This window comes from Megachile rotundata, chromosome 16, assembly GCF_050947335.1.
Source record: "Megachile rotundata isolate GNS110a chromosome 16, iyMegRotu1, whole genome shotgun sequence".
In the NCBI taxonomy this organism is placed as follows: Eukaryota; Metazoa; Arthropoda; class Insecta; order Hymenoptera; family Megachilidae; genus Megachile; species Megachile rotundata.
In genome coordinates this window covers 7,996,731-8,010,044 of record NC_134998.1, presented here as the reverse complement: position 1 = coordinate 8,010,044, position 13,314 = coordinate 7,996,731, and the positions used below count along the sequence as shown (strand labels likewise).

The 13,314-nt window shown below is 40.6% G+C and overlaps 1 protein-coding gene across 1 annotated transcript; it reads left to right on the top strand.

The window, feature by feature from the left end:
* Positions 1-38: 38 nt before the first annotated feature.
* On the top strand, positions 39-11,790 carry Ack (activated Cdc42 kinase). The gene is made up of 4 exons (XM_012283918.2): positions 39-578; positions 1,377-1,919; positions 1,979-5,122; positions 5,864-11,790. The coding sequence occupies exons 2-4, from the start codon at positions 1,396-1,398 to the stop codon at positions 5,961-5,963; spliced, it is 3,768 nt and encodes a 1,255-aa protein (XP_012139308.1). The 5' UTR covers positions 39-578; positions 1,377-1,395; the 3' UTR covers positions 5,964-11,790.
* Positions 11,791-13,314: the final 1,524 nt, after the last annotated feature.

Genomic DNA, 13,314 nt, shown 5'->3' with positions numbered 1-13,314 from the left:
AAGGTAGCGCCATCTCGTCGAGCAGTATTCAGTTGCATCCGTGCATGGGTCCGTGGCAGTAGGCGAAATTGTGTTTCGTCGGACGGTTCGTTTATTCGTGTTCGTCGTTTGAAGTTTCGCAAAGCCGACGAAAATGTGGTCGACGGTTTACGAACCGGCCAACGCGGGTCTGAAGTTCGTTTGAAAAGCGTTGCGGAGCAGCGATACATTTTAGGTTAAAACTCTTGGTTGTCGGGTGCATAACAATGCATTGCGTGAGAAATTCGTGCGGTGAAAGTGTCTCGGACGCCGTTCGGTTGGAAATCCGACGAAACGAACATTGTTACGAGTCCGCCCGCTCCTTCTCCTCTTGAGCATCTTTTTTTCCCGTGCGCCCTTACGTCGCCCGCAAGGAAGCGAAAAAATGCCGAGACTCGAGTGGCGATGATTCGACTCGAATTTCATCGTCGCCTTCGTCGATTTTCGTATAGTGTTTCTCTGCTCGAGACCGTAAACACACTCATCCCCATAGCGACGATCACGCGCGGGGACGGAATGGAAACGTAACTCCTTTCGAGGCTGATTTTTCTCGTTAAAAGGTAATCGATGTTTCTACTCCGTCTGGACCTCCCTTTCTATCATTCAAGGCGATAACCTTAGCGACCGACTCGAGATGAGCGTTGCTTTTGCTTTGATTATTTTTTCCAGTTTGGTGATTGTGGTTTGTGTCCTTCATCAAGCTTTTCCTTTCTGTGTTCTCTGTTTTTGCTGAGTAAATGATTAAGTGTTCTATCGATAATGAGTGACCGAGTGTTTTATTGAATCATCTTTTATGAACACAGGGTATAAGTGATTGCATGACGTACATTCTTTTATATCAGCCTGCAGAGTACATTGGCATAAAAGTATTTACACTGTACACATGGTCAATTTATGTCTGACTTTTTTTGTTTGGACTCATAAAGCAATGCATGGTATGGCATGCGCCAGCAGTGCCTGCACTCACGGCTAAACATTATTTCATTTCCTGTTTGAGGGGAGACCAGAATGAATGATAAATGTATCTGTATCATTTCATATGCTCACACAATGGCTTTGGTACTAATTGCTTGAATAATTCACAGTACTCTGTAACAGTAAAAATAAAGAAAGTTCAAGTTATATAAAAATTGCCTCGCATTTGTAATGTACGCCTTCTTTCTAATATTTAAAACACACCTTCATTATAATACTTGTAATATGCACTGTCTTTGTATTATTGTAAAATTTAAATAAATAAAGTATTCTTTCAATGTTTTCCTACAATCTTACTGCAACAACTAACTGTACAGTCCAGTAATTATTTATTGGAACATATGACTTATATTTAATTATTCATAACAATTGATTTCTTGTAGCACATTAGAAGAACTGAATATGGCTGATGATGAGGGAACCGAATGGCTGCAAGAACTATTGCACGATGTCCAGCTTTCCCAATTCTTCACCAGGATACGGGATGATCTGCAAGTCACAAGACTGCACCACTTTGATTATGTGCAATCAGAGGATCTTGAAAAGATAGGTCTTGGAAAGCCAGGCATCAGGCGTCTGTTAGATGCTGTTAAGAAAAAGAGGACCACACAATGGAAGAAAAGCTTGATGACCAAGATCAGACCTGGGGGTAGTACCAAAAGTAATAAAAGATCCTCTCAGCCAGTTGAAGGTTCCTCTGTATTAACATGTCTGATTCAAGACAAAGATGTAATGCTATCGATAAAATTGGGAGATGGTAGTTTTGGTGTTGTTAGAAAGGGAGAATGGACATCTCCTTCAGGTAGAACATTGCCGGTTGCAGTGAAGGTTCTTAAAGCAGATGCTTTAACGCAGCCAAGCGTCATAGAAGATTTCGTTTCTGAGGTTCAAGCAATGCATACACTGGATCATCATAATCTCATCAGGTATGTGCTGTTGAAAACCTTTAAATTAACTATTTTCACTAATAAGTTGATCTTTCTAGATTGTATGGTGTGGTATTGTCACAACCAATGATGATGGTAACGGAACTTGCACCTCTTGGAGCATTGCTGGACTATTTGCGGAAACAGGGTGGCCGGATTTCAGTATTAACCATCTGCAATTACGCTTTGCAAGTAGCCACCGGAATGGCGTATTTAGAAGCAAAACGTTTTCTACACCGCGACCTGGCTTGCAGAAATGTTCTTCTGAGTACAGTGGACAAAGTGAAAATCGGTGATTTCGGCCTAATGAGGGCTCTCCCTCAACAGGAAGACTGTTACGTGATGACGGAACACAAGAAAGTGCCGTTTCCCTGGTGTGCACCCGAATCTCTCAAAGCGCGTCAATTTAGCCACGCATCCGACGTTTGGATGTTCGGTGTGACGTTGTGGGAGATGCTCACGTTCGGCGAGGAGCCCTGGGTTGGTTTGAACGGGTCAGAAATTTTGAGAAAGATCGACAGAGAGGGAGAACGATTACACGAGCCGGAAGCAACGCCACCGGTCATGTATCAGCTGATGTTGCGTTGCTGGGCTCGAGAACCGTCAGAAAGACCGACCTTCGCTTCCTTGCGAACATCCCTCACGGGTATGGTCCCAGCTGTGATGAAGGCGGTGAATCATTTCGAGGAGACCGATAAAATGACCATCGAACAGGGTGACCAGATAGTCATTTTGGATGGTCGGCCAGAAAATTACTGGTGGAAGGGTCAGAATCAAAGAACTTTCCAAATCGGACTGTTCCCTCGTTGCTTAGTTGATCCTATGAGACGCAAGCAACCGGAAGACATCAGTAAACCGCTCGAAAATTCTTTCATTCATACTGGACACGGTGCACCTTTCGGTAAAAGCTGGGGGAGTCCTATTTACATAGACGACGTGTATCTGCGAAATCCTATGGAACCTCCCGACGTTGTAGGAGTCGCAACGGCGCCCGACAGTCACTTGAAAAAGAAATTCTCCTGCGGCACTCCGCGATCGAGGAAGCAGTTCAATTACACGAAGCTTCAGAACGATATACGAGCTAGTCCTGTGAAATCAACGAACACCTCGGCTCCTAGCAGCAGCCAAGAAGGCAGTTTGATCGATTTATCTCCGGAGGAGATAGTGAACACGAACGTGGCACAGTCTGATACTGCCTGTCGTCGGGTAGTCAATATCTTGGACGAACCTATCGACGACATGGAACGACAGCAGACGAACTGGCAGGAGGATGATCCCCGGACTTATGCCAACTTTCCGGGGAACGTCGATCCTGCTTATTCGGATCCTTTCGACACGTCCTCGGTGTTTATGAAGCTTCCGCACTCGAGGTATTACAGCCATGTTCCGTCTGACGTTAGCAGTAGATACTTTAAGACCCAGACGTACGGGAATGTACAGAACCAAGACGCCAGCAGCAGTCAAGGCAGTGCAAACTACTTTGCCCCAGAATCTGGGTCAGACGTGAATCATTATTCTATAAACCTGAGCAAAGAGAACAGAAACGACAGTATTAATTTGAACGTGAACGTCGACGCTGAAGAGAGTAACGCATACAGTCAGAACCACTATACCGAAATAGACAAACCTAGTCCTCCCATGCCGAATTGGTCTAACTGGCCAGAGGATATGCAAACAGAGTCGCAGACGTACGTAAACGTGGCCAGCCGGAATTTACCCAGTGCCGAGGTACCTCCCCCTCCACCTGCCGCCCCTAACGAGAGTCCTGTGAAGCCAAAATCGAACCATGACCTAGCACAAACTCTGAGCGAGCTGACAATAAACGCTCACAACGTTTCTCCTAAAAAGTTGGACCCAGCCTTCCTAGCCGAGTTGGAGAAACATCTGGGCGAGAAGGAGGCAAGCAAGAATATGAACGCCAGCCAGCAAAATCCGGAGTCCTCCGACCCATACTCTTCCGTGAACAAGTTACAAGAGAATACGATCCCGGCGTTGAGACCTCCACCTCAATCTGCGAAACCCAAGTCTCCACAGATCGACTACAGGAGCAACAATCTACCCAGCAAGGTACAGAACTCCTGGCAGTCGAAGACTTCGAATATTCAACAACCTCGTACGCAGCCTGAACAACGAGTCCTCGAGACGAGCACCGAGCAAATGGTCGGCCAAATTTGGCAGCAGTCGCAAACGCCTCAGCTCGGTACCTACGGTAATACTCAGGCGAACTTGAACCTGTTACAAATCGCGCCCAGTAACTTAAGCAACCAGTGCAACGTGTCCAAGACGAACTTCAACCACGGGCAGAACTCGTTGCCCGCGGTTAATCAGGCTGCCCTTCCGAACCCTCCTATATCGAATGCGAGCCACGGGATAACTCAGATCCAGAACGACCTTCAACAAGCACACTCCAGTAACGTCGTACCTAAGCCTGCCAGTGTGGTGTTCTCGGAGCAGGTGTACGCGGAGCTGAAGCAGACGGTGCCAAATCTGGACCAGTTGTCCCAGAACGAGTTCAACACTCTGTACAATAAGACTGTCCAACAGAATATCCTCAGGAACCACTACGCCACTAGCGGATCGACCGCCTCGAATTCGACCTGCAACCTAAGTCACAACCACCATCCAGAAGGAACAGCCAGCACCTCCCAAGTCCGTTCTGCTCCAGCAAGAAACCTCTTGGTCCAAAGTCATCCCTGCGACTTCAGTCCCCATTTGAAGCAACCTCCCGTGTACAATCCCCCTCCTCCCGCCTGGAGTCCCATCAAGTCCGTCCAGAACGGACTGGTTCAGGTCCAGAACGTCGCGGCCAAGTCCAATTTAGCGAGCAATCTGGCGACCAATTCGAATCTGCTGCAACTAACGCACACGAACGTACCTCAAGAGGGCGTCGTGACGCCACAAACCTCCGTGACGCGAGTTCTGCCTCCTCAGATGAACGAGACGGTCGTTAATACTCAATTAGCTCCCTCCGCGTCCGCGTACCCCTCCGGTGTCAGCCCCCCTTTGACAGCCGCCTCTCAGCAGCTGGTCATGTCCCTCAACGACGAGTTCCGAGCAAACAAAGTGATGAAGGTGCAACGAGAGGCGACCGACGCGTCGCAACAGGAAATACTCACCGCGCTGCAGGCCACTGGCTGGGACACTAATCAGGCGGCCAAACAGATCCTGAAGGACAGGCAGGCTAAGATCGAATCCCTTTTCAGGTACGTTCGACACTTTGTTCTGCTCGCGGCAGATGAAAGGTTGAAAGAAAAATGGACCAAAGGGTTTGTAGTGATGGGTTTGAGCGGTGTTTTGTTCTTTTGAAAATGGATACTGTACAATGTGGATACAGTACAATGGCGGGATAGGGATTAGCTTTTGTGGAGGGAGGGTGCAAGGGTCTTGGTGTGAATTTGCAAGGGAATTTACACTTTGTTGCAGACTTAAAGTAGGTGTGAGAGGAGATGTCTAGGAAGGGCTCTTGTTAGATTCTCTGAATTTTGTCCAAACCCCTAATTTCCAAGTCTCCTAAGCTCTCAGATTTCCATTGCATCCTCTTCATACTCCAAATCCCCAAGTCCCAAAAATTTCTAAATTCCCTAGACCTTCCTCAGGTCCTCCCTAGATCTGTTCCCTCCTCGCCTATTATTGAAAGGACGTGAGCCACATATGTGGTCCATTTTATCTTGTCAATATTTTCACCTAAAAACGAATCGAAACTTTTCGAGTCTACAATCCTCCATATCGTTCACAGCTCGTTTAACATTCCATTCACTTTCTTTTCGCGGGTTTTCGCCCGTTTCTATTTGCACGCTCGTGAAATTTCGTCACTCAGCTGAAACGATGCTAAACGCTAAGAACAGTTAACGCAAACAATTTCCATTTTTTCGAAATCATAAACAATCATTATACAATCAGCCGAGTTAAGAGTCATTATATAATAGAGATCATTGCGATTTCAGATTAGGCTTGGCAGACAGACAGCAGTGTGAGGGTGCTCTGAAGCAGACTGAATACGACGTAGATTTAGCGGCCTCCGTCTTGTTAGACCAGGTCAGATGAAGACAGACTCAACCGTCACGAAACCAATACTTGAAAATAGTGTAAAATAACTGTAGCGATATATATACCGTGTTAAACGTAATGTATATTTATAAACGATAGCCGTACACGCGTAAGCACGAGGCTACGAGCTGCAAGCATAGAAAGTTAGACAGGTGCCTCTTCGAGGGTTTCTAAATGATCGAGAAACAATTGCATTCCAGAATGAAGAGAATACTTCCGTAGCGACGTTGCTTTTTAGCTAGCGTTATTACATTGAAACGGACAGAGGTGGCTGATATTCGACAAAATTTCCATTTTTCTTTTTATGTCGAATTACTCTTTCATTTCTTATAGAGTCGATGTCTAATCTTCGTGTGGATAATCAAGTTCCTGGAAAAATGTCACAAAATAGAGATTCTTTGGACATTTAGCTTTTGGGACTACCAGTTAGTTTTTGCAAAATGTTAAGTATGAAGAGTTTAGGAACTTAATTACCCATAGGAGGATTAGTTGTAAATTTTGGAAGAAATATTTTTTGATAGAATTTTGTTCAGTACACCTCCGTTCACTCGTGTTGGAAATAAGATACAGGGTGTTTCAGAAATCAGTTTTATTTTTGAATATCTTCCACTAATTTCACGAACTGACTTCGCATAAAGATGACTGCCAAATATGGGACTCACTTTTGAGACACTCTGTATTTAGCAGTTTCACCTCCCGTTCAATTTTTACCGAACGTCTTCCCCTGCGTCATCCACGAGTGAACAAAACGATCGTAACAGATACTATATTTTCGTCCAATAGTTGAGAAGTTCTTCGCGTCGGTGAACCGTTTATAATTGTGGCTACGTGACCGGAAGTGAAACGGGTCACTGTGTTCCGTTCAGCTGAATTCTATGTAAAAGTCTTCTCTTTCTTATGCGATTCATACATATTCATGACATATTGCCGTGAAAGTACTCGTAAACTTTTTATGATTCCGCTAAGGTAGATAGAAAACGATAGTGTCATCGATTACGAGACATGAATGTTATTACTGCAACTATTGCTTTGGATCATTAACATGCAGCAGACTTCTTTAGAAAAATGGCAATATAAGGGAAGGACTTTTATCATTTACTGTAAACTTCTTTAAGAAAAATGGCAATGTAAGGGAAGGACTTTTATCATTTACTATAAACTTCTTTAGGAAGAATTGCAATATAATGAGAGGACTTTTATCATTTACTGTAAACTTCTTTAGGAAGAATTGCAATATAAGGAGAGGACTTTTATCATTTACTGCAAACTTCTTTAGGAAGAATTGCAATATAAGGAGAGGACTTTTATCATTTACTGCAAACTTCTTTAGGAAAAATGGCAATATAAGGAGAGGACTTTTATCATTTACTGTAAACTTCTTTAGGAAGAATTGCAATATAAGGAGAGGACTTTTATCATTTACTGCAAACTTCTTTAGGAAGAATTGCAATATAATGAGAGGACTTTTATCATTTACTGTAAACTTCTTTAGGAAGAATTGCAATATAAGGGAAGGACTTTTATCATTTACTGTAAACTTCTTTAGGAAGAATTGCAATATAAGGAGAGGACTTTTATCATTTACTGTAAACTTCTTTAGGAAAAATGGCAATATAAGGAGAGGACTTTTGTAGTTTACTGTGAACTTCTTTAGGAAAAGTGGCAGTATAAGGGAAGGACTTTTATTATTTACTGTGAACTTCTTTAGGAAAAATGGCAATATAAGGGAAGGATTTTTATCATTTACTGTAATGTTGGGAGTTGTATGTTTGTGAGTGGTGGGGATACTAAAAAATGTATACATTTATCACATCACTATGTGACCACTAGGGATCCTAGTGTACTGTTCTCTAAAGAGGGAGAAAACTCATAGTAGTCTCTCCTTATATCGCCATTTTCTCTAAGTCCAACACTTATAATCTGTAGAAGTCAAAAGCCGAAAGATGACAAAACTTGTAACGTATTTTACCAATTTCTTGACGCGAAGACTTCAGTCTCTCCTTATATCGCCATTTTCTCGAAGCAAGTCCAGCACCTCTGTACAAGTGAAAAGTCGAAAAATGACAAAACTTCTAATTTTGACCAACTTATCGACGCGAAGACTTCAGCTCCGACACTAGCGCCACAGTGGAGTTTCCGAGAGGCACTTCACGTCGGTACGAAGTAGGTGCTGTCTCAAAGCCGGCCAAAAACGAAATCTGGCATCGTGACAGCCTTAAACGAACACGCTCACGAGTGTTTTCCGCGACGCAAGCAGCGGCTGAAAGTCTCGAATTTTTCGTAAAAAAAACGCGATTCGATCACAGCCGGAAAATGTTGCGCGACGAAACGTTGAATTTTTGTAACTGTGATATGCGTTGCTAAAGGCTCTAGGCGGTGAGAACGTGAAAAAACAGAGCACTCTCTGTTGTCCTTTCTTCTTTTTTTTTTTAGGGATAGACTTGTAGATGGCAATCGTGTGTCTAAGAGTGTACATAGCCAGGTGACTGAGTTAAGCTTATTTCTTTTTATGGTACGTTTATTTCCGGTCGATCGCGTGGTCAGGAACGATTTCGAGCATAATTGGTTTGCGTGCTTCGATTGTTTCGCTCAACTTTCGCGGCAGCCGGGCAGAGAACATTGTTTTATGCAGAAAGGAACGTTGGGTTCACTTATTTTTACTGGGTAAATGTGTTTGTGTGTGTGTAGGTAGATCTCTAAATTCTTATGTCCTTAAATTCCTATAATTTTGAATTTTTGTATCCCTAAGTTCCTGTATCTTTAATTTCCTGTATCGTTAATTCCCTATACTGATAAATTCCTGTATCGTTAAATTTATGTTCTCTTAAATTCCTGTATTCCTAAATTCCTATATTTTTGAATTTTTGTATCCTTAAGTTTTTGTATCTTTAAATTCCTGTATCCTTAATTTCCTGTACTCTTAAATCCCTGTATCGATAAATTCCTGTACGCTTAAATTCTTGTATCCCTAAATTGCTATATCTCTAAATTTCTATATCCTAGGTTTCTATATTTTTGAATTCCTGTATCCTTAATTTCCTGTACCCTTAAATTCCTGTGTCCTTAATTTCCTGTACTCTTAAATCCCTGTATCGATAAACTCCTGTACGCTTAAATTCTTGTATTCCTAAATTCTTATATCTTTAAATTTCTATATCCTTAAGTTTCTATGTCTTTAAATTCCTGTATCACTAATTTCCTGTACACCTAAATTTCTGTATCCTTAATTTCCTGTACTCTTAAATCCCTGTATGAATAAATTCCTGTACGCTTAAACTCCTGTATCCCTAAATTGCTATATCCTTAGGTTTCTATATTTTTAAATTTCTGTACCCTTAAATTCCTGTACTCTTAAATTCCTGTATCCCTAATTTCCTATACTCTTAAATTCCCATATCCTTAATTTCCTATATTTCTAAATACCTATACCCCAATATTCTTGAACTTCTAGATCACTATATTCCTCCCTCCTAGATTTCTAAATCTCTATATTCTGCAATTCTCATATCCCCAGATCTCTAACCTGTCTATCACTATATCCCAGTATCCTTAAATCCCTATATGTATCCTTGAATCCCTATATCTCCAACTCCTTATATTCCTAAACCCCTATATTCCTATATTTCTAGCCATTTAAGTCCAAATATCCCTAGTTCCTTTAAATTTAAAATTCCCGCGCAGATGGCGCCCTAGTATTAGTTAAATAAGCACCGCCCCGTGGAGGCGTGGCACAAGGTGGGAATGAAACAGTATATCTAAAAATATACTCCTAAAATATATTTTGCAGCTAACAATTTTCTGATCAGTTTCATAAGAATCCCCAACAAATTACTAAGCTTCAAAATTCCCACGGTTGCAAGATTATGAGACATTGCTACCGGAATTCGTTGCAAGACTCCCCGGAATCCTCTCGAGGAACATGACTCATTCGAGATTCCTTTCTGCGTAACATCGTTCCAGAAACGAAACACTGTCGTGTTGTCGCGAGAACCCTGTATTTTCTAAACGTCAGTCAGAGTCACTATTTTTTTAGCCGATAGAACACTGACAGTGTTTACAGGTTTCTTGCCCGATTGCGGCTTCGAGGCACGAGAAGTGCACAATGTCCACTTGCGATTATCTAATGTAGGCTCTCTAATTTGTTCCCCGAAAGTTGGACGTTTTTTTATCTCCCTTCTGTGTATCAACAACGGTCCACGGGACCCCGTGTGTCTTGGTCTCGTGGACACAGTAAATGTTCGATATTCAAGAATAAATACATAATGAACGAGAACCGGGGTTTTCATTCGTTGATTACGCTTCTGGGTTTGATGGCACATGTTTGGGAATTTAGTGCCTGAGCTGGTTTGAAGCTTGCGATTTTGCCTGTATTTGATATGTATCCAAATTAGGATTCTAGAAAGTACAATGCGTTAACTCTAAATATATCGCCTTGAATACGCTTATGCATGTTAAAGAATATTACATGTTGAGAATTAAAAGATATTACTATTTCTTATAGTTTGAATTTGTCAAGCTGGAGTGGCAAATTTGCAGTCTATTTTCAAATTTGATAGCAGGTGATCGGCAATGTAACGAGAGTTTACTAAAGATATTACAATTTTCGATATTTTCTAATTTGTCAAGTTATGGAGTGACAAATTTGCAGTTTCTACAGCTTCAAATTTGATAACAGGTGATCGGCAATATATCGAGAGTTTACTAAAGATATTACAATTTTCGATATTTTCTAATTTGTCAAGTTATGGAGTGTCAAATTTGCAGTTTCTACAGCTTCAAATTTGATAGCAGGTAATCGGCAATATATCGAGAGTTTACTAAAGATATTACAAGTTTTGATATTTTCTAATTTGTCAAGATATGCATTGTCAAATTTGCAGTCTTTGAACCTTCAAATTTGATAACAGGTGATCGGCAATATATCGAGAGTTTACTAAAGATATTACAATTTTTTATATTTTCTAATTTGTCAAGATATGCATTGTCAAATTTGCACTTTCTACAGCTCCAAATTTGATAGCAGGTAATCGGCAATATAACGAGAGTGTACTAACAGATATTATAATTTTTATCATTCGTAATTATATGTAGGTTTGCAGTATCAAATTTGCAGTCTCTGAACCTTCAAATTTGATAGCATGTGTTCGGCAATATAACGAGAGTGTACTAAAAGATATAATTTTTGATAATTCGTAATTATATGTAGCCTTGCAGTCTCTGAATCTTTAAATTTGATAACAGACAATCGGCAATATAACGAGAGGCACTCTCCATTTCCACTGAAACCTTCCAAATATGTTCTCAGATCTTATAATTTAGTATTACTTTCATCTTCCAAACCTTGATTTAAACTTTAAACAATATTACCTTGAACCCTAACTATATTACCACCTAATCAGACTAGTGTTCAAAAGAGTACATTTGCATAATATCAACGTCGGATAAAACCAAGAATCGAAACGGAAATATCCGTAAAGAGCGTTTGTATCTGGAGATCAAGGAAAGTGCAAGATTCCGGCTTTCTAGCGGTCTCAGTTTTCGATAGACCGGATCGTGGTGTCTCATGAATATTCAAGATCGCGAACGGAAAGCAAAACCGTCGGATATTTTCATGGCAACGACCAACTTTATATCTCTTCTGGAACGCATCAAATAGGATCCGTTCCCATTTTCTTTCGAGTACGAGATTAATTTTTAGCCAGCACGTACTGCTGTCTTATTTGTGATCGTAGCGTTATATTTACTTTATAGCTGCCTTGTGATTTGATTGATATCGATATTGTATTATGTTTACCGATCAATTATATTTTGTATACTGATTTCACTTTTGGTCCTTCATTTTCCCCCGTTTTTCTTTGAACTTCGTGAATGACATTTATATTCTCAATGGACAGATACATTTGTTCCTCGGTCATTGCAAAATCCCAGGAACCTGTAACCTGTACCAAATGCTGCAACTTTCGATCAATGCAATGCGGATTTAATTGTAATTTTAGATTGAAGACAGTGGAGCTAAGGGTCAGTACACCAATTATGAGCACCGACTAGGTTTACAAAATTTTATATTAATTCCCAATGTTCAGGGGTCAATAAGTACCAACTCCGAGTGTGATTTTGAAACCTCTGAAAATTGATACCTTGTTTATCTTATGGCGTATTGGTCAGTAGACAGGTTTCCAAAAATGTGCAACAGTGCGACTTCGTAATTCCAGTAATTTGAAGCCAAATATTTTGTCACACTTTTTCAGAGATATTCTTCAGACCACACTTAAGAGTCCCATTTCGCAATTTCGCTTTGAAAACTTTTTAACAAACGTTTCTACATGCTTGCGTTATGAAGTTAAAAAGTTTTCAAAGCGAAATTGCAAAATCTCTATAAGACAGTCTAAAGAATATCTCTGAGAGTGACAAAATTTTTTGGCTTCAAATTACTGGAATTACGAAGTCATTTTTCACATTTTTGGAAATCTCTCCCGACCAGAGCACCATGACAGTATCAATTCTCTGCTGGAGGTCCTAAAAGTCCCCAAGAAAGCTCGGAGGTCCCCAGACTCAAGGAATCAAGGTCCTCAAGAAATTAAGTAGCTCGACAAAGAGAAATTTGTTTAAACACTAAAGAGAAATTTAAACTGCAAAAAGATTCGATGATATCTGTCAGAGAAATTTAAGATGATTTCAAATATAACGTGGAATAAATTACGGAATTCAGCGCCCGCCTAGTCGGTTCGGTGCCTCAGCGTCCACCTCTCCCGTTAAACGTTATCGCTTCAATCGATTCGCCCGAGGTATTATTTGATTTAGTTGAGCAAAGAACGCTGTTACACGCACGTTCGATATAATTAAATCGACCCGACGATTGTTTCTTCGAATGGCCAATGAAAGTTTATTGCGCAATTATCTAGCGCACATGGGAATTCGAACGAAAGAAATAACGAGCGGCGAAGGAATGTCACCTCATTGGTTCTTTCGTTAATGGCACTTTTATCCCAGCGACAAAAACCATACGTCATTCTCAATTTTACGACTGATTTATGGCTGGTTTGAGAGTGGTAAGTTGGTTCACAGAAAAATCTGGTTCATAGAATTATCTAAAAAACAAGTTTCAAAAAAAAATTCAAAAAAGCTGAAAAAGGAAATCATAGCGAATATTAATAAAAAGTAACTTTTCATTCAAAAATATTAAAATAGAAAAATAAATATGTTGAAGTATAGACAATATTAAAATATGAATTATATAAAAACACAAAAATAAAGGAAACATTCAATTTAAAAAATTTTTTTAAATAACAGTACTTGTTTCTTATTTAAAATGCATTTGAATGACACAATTAAATTATTCAAACTTAAA

Bases quoted from the DNA above. Each gene is read 5' to 3' on its own strand.
- Ack (XM_012283918.2), top strand. From the start codon at position 1,396: ATGGCTGATGATGAGGGAACCGAATGGCTGCAAGAACTATTGCACGAT. The intron at 1,920-1,978 runs GTATGTGCTGTT...TGATCTTTCTAG, and splicing joins GATCATCATAATCTCATCAG to ATTGTATGGTGTGGTATTGT. The intron at 5,123-5,863 runs GTACGTTCGACA...TTGCGATTTCAG, and splicing joins AAGATCGAATCCCTTTTCAG to ATTAGGCTTGGCAGACAGAC.